Source organism: Paramormyrops kingsleyae, chromosome 1 (assembly GCF_048594095.1).
Source record: "Paramormyrops kingsleyae isolate MSU_618 chromosome 1, PKINGS_0.4, whole genome shotgun sequence".
Classification (NCBI taxonomy): domain Eukaryota; kingdom Metazoa; phylum Chordata; class Actinopteri; order Osteoglossiformes; family Mormyridae; genus Paramormyrops; species Paramormyrops kingsleyae.
The window spans coordinates 74,270,258-74,284,499 of record NC_132797.1 but is presented as its reverse complement, the minus strand read 5'-3'; the positions used below and the strand labels follow the sequence as shown (position 1 = coordinate 74,284,499).

General features: G+C 57.1%; 1 protein-coding gene across 1 annotated transcript in view; it reads left to right on the top strand.

Annotated features, from left to right (window-relative positions):
* LOC111838154 (uncharacterized) overlaps positions 1-14,242 on the top strand; it is a 76,466-nt gene that overhangs the window by 7,743 nt on the left and 54,481 nt on the right. The window contains exons 4-6 of the mRNA XM_072698922.1: positions 6,311-6,367; positions 6,451-6,511; positions 13,285-13,372. Coding sequence (XP_072555023.1) covers positions 6,311-6,367; positions 6,451-6,511; positions 13,285-13,372 — 206 coding nt within the window. The remainder of the gene's footprint in view (positions 1-6,310; positions 6,368-6,450; positions 6,512-13,284; positions 13,373-14,242) is intronic.

Below are 14,242 nucleotides of genomic sequence, written 5' to 3'. Positions count from 1 at the left end.
TGTGAGTGAGTGTGTGTTTCACCGCCTGCTCTGCCTTTCCGCTCTGCCTTTCCGCTCTGCCTCTGTGTGCCCAGGGCCGAGGCCTTGGAGAGCTGCTCTCGCTGTTTCAATCCCACGGTTCAGAGCCCCCCCCGCGCGGCGCTTTGCTCTTTAATCCTGCACAGCCGGGCCACGCTCTGGCCTGACCGCCCCCCCCCCCCCGCACACGGCCCCCTCCACCCCTGGGGACGCCCCCAGCCTGCCGTCTCATTCACGCTTACTTAGCGCTGTCGGTCTGAAAGGCGGCGGACGGCAGCACTCCGGCTTGAGCTCCCATGAAGAGCGAAGAGCGGCTAATCCGACCCAGGAACCCGGCTCCTGCCTGACTGATGGATCCCTGCCGCGCGATAAACGCCGCTTCAGTCCGGCCCACTCCCCTGTGATTTTGTCCTCTGTGTCGTGGGACGTCCTCCTCTCCGAAACGTCACCTGCGGGGAGGGTGGGGTGTTGGGAGGGGCAGGGGGAGCTCCCAGCTGGGAAAGCAGAAGTCCTGCGATCTTTGTCTCGCTGAAATCCCATTAAATAAACATGACGGTAAATATTGCAACAGGAAGCCTAATCTATTTACAGACTGTACGTTTTTGAAGAGGCCCCTGGCCAAGCTGCATGCTAAAATTGAGCATCTTATCTCACCGTGCATACGGGTGTAAATTGGCTTAACAACACCCCCCCGCCCCCCCATCCCCCCCCCCCCCCCCCCGCACACTCACACACACACACTTTTTTTTTTTTTAAATAGGAAAGAGGGTGTCTTTTCAGACACACAGCAAATAATATCGGCCGCTTATCCTGGCACAGGTTCCGGAACTCTCCGCTGCTTTTTAATCAGCATTTTTATATGCTAATGAACAAGGCCCACTCAGATGGAGAGGAAGACCGAGCGAGAGAGAGAGAGAGAGAGAGAGAGAGAGAGAGAGACGGCTCCTGGCCCAGTCAGATATAGAGGAAGAAAGAGAGGTTCGGGGGGGGGGGGGGGGCTCCGACAACCTGCAGGCTGGCTGAGACTCGATGGAAAATAATAGGCTGGTTTGGCCGGCGTTTCCCTCAGCTACCGCTGCCCACAGCTCGGCGCTAACAGGCCTGCCGCGCGCTCATTTGGCATTCCGCGGCACACAGGGGCCGACAGACACGCTGCTGCGCCGGCGGTGGCGGCTGCGCTTTGATGGCGCCGTGGAGGGCCCGTGCCCGGCGGCGCGCGTGTGCGAGCCCGGGGGGGGCGGCAGTCTGGGATCCGGACGCCCCGTAGGTTGGGAAACAGTCCCGCGCCGTCTGATGCCTGACAAGTACGCAGCCGCCGCTGGCCCTTGCCGGTGTCCTGAATGACAGCTCGTGCCACAGAGTGGGGGGGCGGCGTGAGAGAGGAAATCGGTGGCTGAGTGATTGAGTGGGTGCCAGACTTTAAATGTGCCCTGGGGGGGGGGGGGGGGGGGGGCGCAGAGAAGGGGGAATCAACAAAAGTGCCCTGATTAAAGTTTAATGATGCGTCGTTGCCTGATGTTGAATAATAAGTGGATTCTGATGGGCGGCCATTTAAAAGCTCCTCGCTCCACTGCTATCTCCAGCCCCCCCTCCTCCCCCCTAATGCCACGGTGTTCGTGGGAGACGCCCTGGTACTCTGCGCGAGCCCCCGCCTCGCAAAAGACGACGCAGAGGTTATGGTGGGGCACATGAAAACAAAGCAGCAGTGATGAACCATCACAGGGGGGGGAATCGATATGCAAAACCCCACTCATCTGACGTTGTGACCCGAGGCAGCGTTGTTTATGTCGAGATGTCGACAGGTAGCCAGCCTGTTTACAGCCCGCATGTAAGCGTGCCTGGTGGCTGCCAGCCCCCTCCCCCCCCAAGGGTCCTCGTGCACGTTTTTGTGTAACCCGGCTCACGGGGGGGGACGTCGCCCACGCACACTTTATTTTGAAAGTAGTCAGATTATCAAAAATGCCGAAAAGCGTTTAATAGCCCTTCCGGAGGCTGTTGGCCCCCCCTGCGTGTGGCGTGTCGGCATGAAAGCCGCTAAAGGGATGGGTTTGAAGTTTGGAACCGAAAAGCCTCCCGCTAATTGCCTGTGTCGTCCGCATGTCAGCACAGAGCTCTCACGCACAGTTAATGAGGGTGTGGGGTGCTGATCCTCCGTCGCACTGCCCTTGGCATACCAGGCGGATCCAGTGCCCACAGCAGTGCGTGCAGAGGGGGCGAGAGTGTACCGTGGGGGGGGGGGGCTGTGTTAGGGACTGTGGCAGTGTTAGGAAGAACTGTGTGGTATAATCTGTGTGTTTTTAGCTCGTGCATGAGTCTTCCATACAGCGTCTCTGATGCAGTCTGATGCATGTTTTTAACATGTTAGTCCTTTGCAGTCTGGGTGTTTTTAGCATGTGACTTCCATGCAGTCTGTGTGTTTTTAGTGTGTGACTTCCATGCAGTCTGTGTGTTTTTAGTGTGTGACTTCCATGCAGTCTGTGTGTTTCTAGTGTGTGACTTCCATGCAGTCTGTGTGTTTTTAGCGTGTGACTTCCATGCAGTCTGTGTGTTTTTAGTGTGTGACTTCCATGCAGTCTGTGTGTTTTTAGTGTGTGACTTCCATGCAGTCTGTGTGTTTTTAGTGTGTGACTTCCATGCAGTCTGTGTGTTTTTAGCGTGTGACTTCCATGCAGTCTGTGTGTTTCTAGTGTGTGGCTTCCATGCAGTATGCGTGTTTTTAGCGTGTGACTTCCATGCAGTCTGTGTGTTTCTAGTGTGTGGCTTCCATGCAGTATGCATGTTTTTAGCGTGTGACTTCCATGCAGTCTGTGTGCTTTTAGCGTGTGACTTCCATGCAGTCTGTGTGTTTTTAGTGGGACTCAAAAGCAGTCTTGCGTATTTTTAGCATGTGACTCCCATGTAGTCCGTGTGCTTTTTGCGTGTGCCTCTGATACAGTCTGTGTGTTTAGTGTGTTTGTCAGTGCTGTCTGCTTTCCTGCGCCGTTTCTCACAGGCACACAAAGCCTGACGCTGAATCGGAAAATCCTTAACGAAATTCAAAGCAAATATCCTGGTGGGAAAAGCAGGGCAGGAGGGGAGATGCCAAATAAAGCTGAGCGGCAGACTGTGAATTTCCTCCGGGACCCGCAGGGTTAATGTGGAAGCCCCAGGCGGACGAGTCGAGCCCAGAGCACGGGGAACAAAGGCACACGAGTGGAGTGCCGCAGCGTGGTCCGGGACAGACGGAACTGATTGTCTGGCCTCGTCCCTCAGCCGCTTTTGTCCCCCGGCTGATTGGGGGGGAGTTGCTAAGTGACAGGCACTGCTGAGAGGGGGTGGGGGTGGGGAGGGAGGGCTTGATCGAGGAACAGAGAGGGAGGGAGAGAGGGCGAGAGTGAGAGAGAGAGAGAGAGACGCATAGTACAAGGTTGGCAGAGCTCCGCCGATGGTAGTTATAATTGTTGGTTTAAAATTCAAAAGTTAAGGCGATATTTTTACAACTTGCTGCCTAATAAACTATCCTGCTGGATTTCCATTTACAGCACACACACACTTTGTCACAGTTTCAGATGCTCCCCTACAAACAGGTTTTTATTATCCTTAAGATGCCATTTAAAATTTTACATGGGATTCGAGAATTTCTCAGCCACAAACCTTTTTCAGTTTCCTCCCAGCTGTGTGCGGTACGCGGACGAAGCGCGGCGAGGCAGATGGCGCTGTGAGAATGTCAGACTCCCGCTTCAGATCAAACATCTGTTAACAGGTTATGCCGCAGCCGCGGGGAACGTGCCAGGGAAATCTGAGTGCGGGCACCAAAGCCGTCCGTCCGACGGTTCTGTCACATTTTTCCGAAAAGCAGCTGTAAGTCGGCGGTGTCACGCGGAGGAAAACGGGCCGGTGATCGGAAACAGCCCAGAGCGAGGTGGGTGGTTTGCTGGACCTTAACGACAACACGAAGCGCACAGCAGCCCCCCCTGCCCTGGCCCTCCCCCCTCTCGCGAGGCCTTCACTTCACAGGCCTCGTACCACCTGTTATTTGTCCTCACAGTCCGGGGGAATTTCCGCTGGATTGATGAGACGTTTTCAGGGAAAGATACCTGATGCGTCGCTCTAGCAATGATTCGATGTTGCCGTGGTTATGAAAAATAAACCTTGTGTCGTCCTGTGAGAGATGGTGTTTGTGGTCTAGATGTCATTGAGGCTCAATATCCTGTTTGGAAATGAAACGGTTTATTTGGAGAATAATTTCCTCCTCGTTCCTGCATAAATTTTTGCGCGTGATGCAGCGAGACAATGGGGGGAAGGAGGGCCGTTGGAAGATTAGCCATCTGTACAGACGCAAAAACACAGATAAGCCGTATTGTCTTTCCAAACAGGCCGCGTGGGACCAGCCCTGGCTGGGAGGGGGTGCTGGGTCGAGGCCCCTGTCTCTCTGTGGGTGTGCAGACCTGGTGACCTTTGGTTGGCCCCGCCTCCCAGCCAATCACAGACCGAAACTGTGATGGCCAGAGCAAAGCTGTATCCAGGCAGTTTAGATAAGAAAAGATGGAACTAAATGCAGCCGGGATATTTATAAAATGATGAACAGTAGAGAGTGTGTGTGTTTGTGTGTCTGTGTGAGTGTTTGTGTGTATTATGAATTCCTCATCAGACATCAGTACTCTATTGGTCAGAGCTCAATCCTGTCTAATTATTAAAGGACATTAAATGGCAAACTTTGTGTTTTTGTGGGTGGTTTTTCAGGAAGCCAGCAGGGTAATGCAGAGGTTAAGGACATTGACTTGGTTACTGGCTATTTAGCGTGAATCGCTCCAGGAAAATATCCAACGCTGAGAATTCTGGCTGTAATCTTCACTTTAGCAGCTCGATGTAAATGAAACAGGAATGGCACCCGTCTAATGGCACCCGTCTAATCTCTCCCATTAGGAAGCCTGTTTTTGTTCTTGGACTCACCGAATATTTCCATTAATTATGTATGAATCTTAACGAAGAGGCCCAGGGACCTCACCGTGGAATCCTCACACAGAACCCGCCCCCCTGCAGGCAACCCCCCCCCCCCCCCGGTCTCATGGGCGACGCCGCAGTTAATCGCAGACCCGACCTGGCCGCCCAGGCCTCTGTCCGGAAAGCGGTTTGCAGGGCTTCAGGAAGCCGTCTGGCAGAAAAGACGGCTGAAATGAACGACCCCCCCGGGACAGCCATTCAAACAGCTCCGGTCATTTGTTCTCTGAAAAGACACCGAAAGAAAGGGGAGGGGGGGCACAATAAAATTGATTTAAAGAAAACAAACAGAACAAAGCGAGGTCCGGGAAATAAATAAATAAACGGACGGGGCCTGAAAGACCCCCGCCCCCGGCCCCCGCCTGCGTAATAAGATTTGCTGCCTCGGAGTCCTGTCACACGATTGATCTGTGGCGATCTTCGCCGTGGGTAAGTGGCCCACCTGGTGTCCTCAGCGAACCGTGGAGAGCTTGTGCGGCTGGGCTGGGGGGGGGCTGGGGGGGGGCTGGGGGGGGGGAAGCAGAGGAGCTGGCGGGCGTGTTTGTTTACTGGCGGTGCAGACGTTTAAACGTTCCTGTTTGCTGGCAGCGGACGGCGGGAGTTTAGTGAGTCATTACTGCTCCCTTCCGACGGAGCCCGAGCATTCGGGGCGGACCAGCTGCCAGCTCGCGCCGGCGCGGTTCCCGGAGGCAGGCGCGGTGGATTAGCACGAGAGGGGGGGTGGGGTGGGGATGGGGGGGAGGCACTGAGCGATCTGGATTCGCGCTTAGTTCCACCTTGAAGGAGGAAGGCTGTAGCTGGAAGCGGAAGGGAGATCAGGTGCTTCCCGGTGGTGTGTCTGTGTCCAGGGGGTGCTTAAAATGGGGGGGGGGTGCAGAAGCTGACACTGTTCCAGAATTCAGTATGAAACAGTATCATCGGAGGCGCCGCACGTCAGCTTAATGCTCGTCAAGGTGACGGCGACTTTCGCACTGGTGAAGTAGAGCATGCCAGAGAACGGCCCGTATCTTTAAAAGATGAAGGGGGATCTTTTGTGTACAGGGTGGCAGGACAAACTACCAGGGAGGGGCAGATGGGACGTGGGCATGGGGCATGGTGGCCGGACGGCCATGGCTGGGACCTCTGAGGGGACCATGTGTTCAGGCCTTTTCCTGCCCCTGTCACTCATCTTCCTAACGCACACCTCAGCTCCCCCACCCCGCCCCCATATCCCTAACTGTCCAGTCGTGTGCAGGGCTGGGGGGGGGGAGGTCTGACAGGATGTGACACGGGCACCTAACGTAAGCTGACGCTGCTCTGTTCTCACCCACAGAAGATGATCGTGAGCCTGACAGTGGCTGCCTTCTTTGACAGCGTGGCCTACGTCATGGTGAGTCATGCTGCCGTGGCGTTGCCGTGGCCACAGTGTCCGCGGCGACCGGCTAACCCCCCACCCTCCCTTACGCCGTGCAGGGTGAAGACCACCCCGAGGGAGCCCTGTGCACCTTCCAGGCCTGGTGGCTTACCTACTTCGGTGAGTTGCAGCAATTAAATTGCAAAGTGTAATTAGAACATAATTAAGCGTGTAATGTGCTGAGGAGCATGGTGCCTTCAGTGCTGCTTAATGGGGGGGGGGGCATATTTCCGCTGTTAGGACACTGCCCCCCCCCCCCCCACTATAATAAACAGTGTGTGGGGTGGGAGTTCATCCTGAGGTCAGCATCTTTACATCCGAAGATAGGAGATGTCAGCCGTGGATCTTGGCCCTGGGGGTGTGTATGTGTGGGGGGGGGGGTAGGTTCAGCGTGGCAGGTGGGGGCCCGCGGAGCTGCTGGCAGTGTGGTACTTTCCCTGCTGAGGTCGATGTCACAGGACCTGCTGTATCGAGAGCAAGACGTCCAGAATTAGAAGCTGTTGTTTGTGTATATGAAGCATAAAACTGCCTCAGAGGTAGGGTGTGGGGTGGGGGGGCTGGGGCGGGGTCTGAGAGACTGTGCAGACCAGGACATTGTTACTCAGTCAGTTTGGGTGGACGTGTCCCCCATATAAGGTGGTGGGAGATGGGGGGGAGCAGCATTGGGGGGGGGTCAGTAAGGCTCGGTAAGTGTCCGGTTTCGGCCTGTCCCTCCCTGTGATGGCAGCCCAGGGCCGCCGATTCGGGGACAGAGCCAATGCTGTGCCACATTCGGGATCAATGGTCCCAGTTTTGCGCGGGTGTTTCACCTCCTCCTGCCGGAGCTAAGGGAGGCTGCGTACTCGCCTCCTCCTGCCGGCTGTCTGCAGGTTTCCTGAATCATTCAAACCGAAGATGGATTGCCTATTGCTCCTTTCCCCACCCCCCACGTGGTCCCTCCCCAGGCTCCCTGACGTGGGCTGCTACGTGACTTTCTGGGAAAAGCACATTTAGACACGTTAGAATTAAAACCAGCCACGTCAGGCAGAGAGAAGGGCCTGGAATGTGCCCCCCAGCCCTGGGGTAGCAGAGGCTTCCATTCAGCCATGTTATACTCAATGTTTATGTCTGAGAGGTTTTGGCAGAATCATGTACTGGTTCACAGAAACACACACACACACACACACATACACACACACGGAAACACACGCGCACACACGCACAAGCATTGTCACAACAGACTGTACCCATATCTTTATGGGGACCGTCCATTAATTTCTATGGGCATAACCCTAATCCCAACATGACAACCTTAACCCCCACCCAGCCCTAACCTTAACCATACGGAACCAAACGAAATTTTGGCTTATTTAGTTTTTTGATTGCAGTCACAGATTTTTATAAAATTAAGTTTCCCTTTGTGGAGAATTATAAAATTGTCCCCAGAATGTCAAAATAACAGGCTTTTATCACATTTAGTCCCCACAATGTAATATATATGTAACCCACCTGCACACACACACACATGTGTGTATGCAGTCGATGGGACCAAGCTGGCACAGTGAGCATGAAATCAGTGCTGCCCCCAGGGTCACTGTGTCAAATTTTCTTCCTTAATTCCCCCCTCCCCCCCCCCCAACCTGCCCCCCCAGCTGGATATCGATGCCGGGCCACAGAGCCACAAGTATAATTTCCGCTATTCAGCTCTTTCTCTCTGAGGCGGAGAAACACACAAACACACAAAACAAAGAAGGAACAAAGAGCGATTTTGTTTCCTTGGGGGCGGCTCGGTGAGATTCCGACGCCCCGCGCTCCTGCCTGGTCCGGCTGCTGCTGTGCTGTCATGCGGCTCCTGCGAGCCGCGGCCCGGCAGATGGGCTTCCTGGCAGCCTCCTACAGGGCGGGCTGGTGGGCCAGCGGGCGGCTGTTAGCGTGCCGCCGCTGCGCCGTCGATAAGAGCGGTTTATTGGCTCGCAAACGTCACATAATCTGTGGCCGGATGATTTATCGGCCCGTCACCTCGGCGCTGTGGGGCCCCTGCGGTGGGCCTGTCCACAGAGAAGCCTGTGAGATAGCATTACCACACACACACACACACACACACACACGTGCGCCCCCGCTCTCCCCGGAGAAGCTCCACCTCCACACACAGTGAAGTCATTTATTTATGATGATCCGCTGCTTCTGGAAATCCCTGCTAAGCCTCAAACAAAGAGCCCCCTTCAGCAGGGGCCGCCTGCCCCGCGGAGCCTGGGGCCTCCGGCGATGCCCCCCGCGCCGTTTATGAGACGACATCGCGCTGCCGGTTGGCCCTGGCGAGGCGCACCGGGTCCCAGCTTTGCTGTGGCCGATTCCTGCCTTTTTAAACGACATTGTTATTCCGGTTAATCATGCGTTTCCCGGCACCTTTTAATTCCGTCTCGGTCACAGAGACCTGGATCCGTCTTCCATCACGTGGGCCGGCGCCATCCTGTGAATTCATCCGGTCCGCGAAGATCGAGGAGCCCTGGCAGATCTGGGCCGGCCAGTCGAGGTTAAGGGTGGGGACTCGCCTCTTAGCGTTGCCCTGGCAACGCTGCCCCCGGGCTGGGCTCTGCCGGCGTGTGATTTTAATGCCGCTCTAGGTTTTATTATCAGTCATACGCTTACTGGGCTTTTGTCTCTTCCACCCCCCCCGCCTTAAGCTCGGCCCGTGTGCCGCTCCTCGCCGTCTGCGCAGCCCCTTGTCTTCTGCCATGGCGCCGTCTGCCGCCTGCATAACCCCCCCCAAGCCATGTTTTCCGCAGGTCCGTAATTAATTAAAGCGGTCCAGCGCTCGCCCTTCTGCCCACGCTCGCATTTGGCCGCCGCGTGGCGAGGCCCCTGGGGGCGTGTCATCCGCTTTGCAGTGCTCCGCCGCTCGAGCCAAGCAGAGCCGCCGCCGTCCGTGCTTGGCACCCCCTCCCCACCGCCCGCTAACTGGCCTGGGGGAGCACAGAGCCAGAACGTAGCCGAAGACATTAGGGATCCAGTTTCGCCGGGAGCATCACATTCGTTCACAAACAAGACCCGAAATGCTGAAGGCTGCGTGAATACATTACTGTGTGTGTGTGTGTGTGTGTGTGTGTGTGTGGGGGGGGGGGGTCTTCATAGAACACATTTGTGGTTAGTGTGGTAAAACCTGAAACTTCCTTACTTTTAGGGACATTTTTCAGGTCCCCATTGGGGTAACCTCAACTTTATTAAAATCTGTGAATGCAATCAAAAAAGTAAAAATGCCAAAAGTCCTGTATTTTGATTGGTTATTTTTGGGTAAGGTTAGGGCTGGGTGGGGGTTAAGGGTGTCATGATTGGGATTAGGGTTATGGCCATAGAAATGAATGGAAGGTCCCCATTGGGAAATGCCAACGTGTGTGTGTGTGTCTCTGTCCGTCCGTGTCCGCGTGTGTGTTTGTGTGTGTGTGTGCGCGTGTGTGTGTCCGTCCGTCCGTCCGTGTGTGTGTGTCCGTCTGTCCGTCCGTGTGTGTCCGTCCGTGTGTGTGTGTCTGCTTGTGTGTGTGTGTCCACGTGTGTGTGTCCATCCATGTGTGTGCACGCCTGCGTCCGCGCGTGTGTGTTTGCTTGGGACCACATTGAGGTGTGAACTTCCCCAGCCCTGGCCGTCGACGTGTTCTTTCAGCCTGATATCCTGGGCGGGAGGTGAAAATTGCAGGTTATTTTTCTGGGAAGTGCTGGATCGCGCCCGTCAGAAATGACTCACCGGGAAGCTGAGCCCCCCCCACCCCCCTTCCCCCGGGTGCGACGGCCCGTCTGTCTGAACGTGTCTGCTAAAGCTGCATAAATGTGACACGTGCCCGATTCTCGGGCTTCCGTGTGGCGCCGCTGAATAATGCGGCACGTGTGCGCCAGCGCGACGTCCCGTTTCTTGGAGGGGGGAAGCGCGGTGCCACGGCGGAGACAGTAATGGCTCTGATGAATGGGGAGGATCGGATTTCGGGTCAGGCGCGCAGCTGTTCACTCGCTCTGGCTCCGCTGGCCTCTCCGCAGTCTCCGTCCAGGGAGTCCGCTGGCGTTTGTCGTCTGCGGTCGCGGTTCTGGCTCACGGCACAGCGTCCGGGTAAGGGGGGCTCGTTTGCGCGGATCGTGTCGTTGGCGGGGCACCGCTTCCCGGCCCCTTGGCCCGGCCCGCTGTTTGGCGTCGGTGCCGGGTTGGCGGATGCCTGCGGGGCGGCGGCCATGGTGACAGAGCGTGGCTGTCCTCTGCACGGCTCCGCGCGGGCCTGTCTGTCCTTGGCCGGCCTGGGGGCAGCAGTGTGAGAGCGTCCCTTGTTCTGGTTGACGGCTCTGGCAGCGCTGCGCCTGCTCTGCTCGGCAGTGATAGATGGCCGGGCCTCCTCTGCCCCCCCCCACCCCCCTACTTGGTGACTCATGGGCAGCCTGGCAGCTTTTCAAAGCTTTGTAGCAGAGAGCGAAGCAGCTCCCACGTCTGGACTTGAATAGAGGAATTTCCCCTTTCGGCGCTGTGAGCATCTTACCCACCTATAGGGGGCCCCCCTCGGACAGCAACGCACGCGATCTGGGCGTAGAGATCCTGCCTGCTCATGCACTGGCATGTCCTGCGTGATTTCCGTAAATGCCACTGACCCCCATGTCTGCCCGTGCCAACCTGGAGAAGGCCCACCCTGTCCGCCCCTCTGTCATTTTCCAGTTATTATCGTTCACGCATCACTTCCTGCGCCTGTCACATCCATCAGCGTGGCCTGGCGGCCTTATGGCCGATTCCGACGTGCCGCATGCAGCCGTTTATCGGAAGTGGCGCTCTGCGCACTCTGTGATTCACGGCAGCCTCTGCTGTCATTTAACGACACATTTTACAAAGGAAAAGTCCTTTGTTTTTGCAGCGAATGGCTGGACTGCGGCCATTGGAGCCTGGCGCCGTAACAGATGTGCCGGTTTGGGCTTTTATTAACCTCAATGTGGAGCGGCGATGCTCAGGACGTCCCCCCGACTTCGGCCCCCTCACCTTCGTGTGGCGCGGACGCCGGCTTCGCCAGACGGTCTTTGAACTCGTCTAAACCTATAAACTGCTCTCCAAAAGCACAGCCTTCAGCCCATTCAACTTGTGAAGTAGATGTGCGAGACAGAGGAGCGTGCAGGAGAGACAGACGTGTGGGGGGGGTGGGGGTCGGGGGATGCGAGAGAGGTGGAGGGGGTGCTCTCATGCTGGATGTGAAATCACACGCCCCCCCCCCCCACTCTTTTCACAGAAACTTGACCCGTTCTCTGCTTGTTGACACTGTTGTGTCCTCACTGCTGCAGTCCAGCCCACGGGTCCTCGGTGCCGAAAGTCTGGTTCTGTCTAATGTCGGTCCTGGTCCAGAGGCCCTGACTGATTCTAATCCTGAAGGGCAAGAGTTCCTACCTACTCGTGGTCCATCCATCCATCTTGCAGCTGCTGGTCTTGGTCAGGAAGGCGGGAAATGAAGCTGTTATTAAAGCATTTATGAGCTGAGGTTGGGTTGAGTTGAAGCCCTTGAGGACCAGATCTGGTTGACTTGTTATGGTCCATGGCTGATGTATGTGAGGTCACCAAAGCCAGCCCCGGGTCAAGACGCTACACACAGTGCAAGATTAACTTCATAAGTGCTGCTGGAATCGGCGTCTCCATTGGAGGGGCTGGATTGAATCCACCAGTGAGCATGTCGCCATAGGAGGAGTGGGTCTGCGTGACATCTTCCCGGTTTCCAAGGGGAGGCGCCGGACCTCCGCGGATAAATTACCCGGCGGTCTGGGTGCTTGCGTCTGATTGGCTCGTCAGCCCCAGGTTTCGGCTTCTGCCAAGTCTCTCTCAGGCCTCATTAAATTGTTAGCAAGTGTGTTGGAACAAAACGCGCTGTCTTTGCGAGGCGTTCCGGAGGTGGCGGGAGGCCCTCTCCCCAGGCGCTCCTCCTCCCCAGCAGATGTTTTCTCCCGCCTTTGTTTTTGCAGCACAGCCTGTTTCTGGGCCGCCCGCAGCTCGGAGCGTCGCCAACGTCTCTGAGCAGTGCTTTTCCGCTGGCCGTTTTTTGACCGCCCACTAGGGCGGCGCTCTCAGACTTATGAGTGTGATTTTTACGGATGCACTGGTTTTGCAATTTGGGATCGATCTCTTGTGTTTTTTTTTTTTCTTTCTTTTCTTCATTTCACCTTCACCTCAAGATGACTCTTTTCTGCACGCAGTAAATGTATGTTGTCATCCTGGACTGAGGTCATTCGGGTCATGCAGAGTCTATCAAGGGGAGGGGCAGGGTGTGGGGGGGGATTGGCACAAATGATCCCAGAGACCTTCCACAGAGCGCATTTCGTACAAGCTGGAGAAAAGTAATGTGCGTCAGTGCCCCCCCGCCCCCCCGGCTGCTGCCACGCTCCTTCCTTCCCGGCAGTAACCGCAGCCCCCCCCCCCCCCATCCTCAGTGTATTGAGTGATTGCACGGCCGTTATCCTTGAAACCAATCAGCCATTAGCTGAATTATTCAGTGGGTAGCCTTGGAGCGCGATCAGATTACCCCCCCCCCCCCCACCAACTCTGTTCTTCCCCCCCAAGCCCGGCACCAGGAAGCACCTTCACAACAATCCCATAATAAGAGGAAACGACGCCGGCCCAGCTTGTCCTTTCCGTGGGTTCAGGCCGCGTACACACCGAGGATGTTAGGAGCTTCAAAGGCTTTTTACCCCCTCCCACCTCCGCTCACCCCCCCCCCCCTGGTCTCTCTGCAAACATCCTGCAAAATGATGCAACTGCTGCCACAGTGCAGCCCCATGCATGGAAATGAGCTGAATGCGATTAAAGACGGGGAGTCGCAGTGACCGGCGGGCCTGTGCCCCCCCCCCCCTCGGGACCCCCCCCGGGCCTGCACGTAACAGGAGGCCTTTGTTGTTTCTTCTCCTCCCTGCAGACTGGTGCGCCCTGGCCTGGGTCTGTCTCATCACCGTCAACCTCTACGTCAACCTTGTGAAGGAGATGCGGACGGAGCAGTACACGATGTGAGCGCCCCCTGCTGTTCTGTGTAAGCGTGTGCATGTGTGTGTGTGGAGCCCAGCCCCCTCCTGCCTCAGAGCCGCAGCCTGTTCCCAGAGCCGCCTCTTCCTCCCCCGCCCCGTTTCCCGGCGCTGTGCCGGATGATCCGGCAGGCCGCCCACGGAGCACAGAGCCATGAAAGCGCACAGCTAACGCACAGGGCTCCGCCTGTCACGCGCCGTCTCCCCCGTTTGACGCGGCTGTCGAGCTTCGCGATGAGGCTCAGCCCGCCGCCGCTGCGCCGACAGCCTCACAACATCCATCCTGCTGTTCCCCCCATACCCCCCCCCCCCCCCCCCCCCGCCGCTCTCTCCACCCGCCCCCAGTCAGCTCCCCCGGCGCCGTCTGATCCCCCGATAGCCAGCCGTGACACCGTGTGTGGGGGGAGGGGTCCTATTGTTTGTCGCCGCGCCACCCGCCCGCCACGGTGATCCCAAAGGCAGAAGCGGAGCATTCCCGCCGGCACTCGCCGATTCCCGGGATGAGTCAGCGCCAAGCGTGTGGGCTGTGTTTTCTCCTCGCAGCAGGAGTCGGGCCCCGTTACCACCCCCCACCATGCGGATGCCGTCCTTCAAGCCCGGCTGCTGGTACCCCCACAGTGGTGGGCCCCCCGGGCAGCGGGGGGTCTGATTAGCGGGAGGAAGCCGGCCGATTTGCCTTGACAGTCGGCCCCCGCCCGTGGACCCATGTCCCCCCCCAGCGTGATTCCCGTTATTCCCAGCCAGTCATGTTTTCCTGAGTGACGCGCCTCAGCAAGTGGGGCCCAGTTCTGGCACGGTCCTGCTCAGTTCTTCCCTCCGCCCCCCCCCCCCACCGCCGCCGCTCTGTGAGTAAAC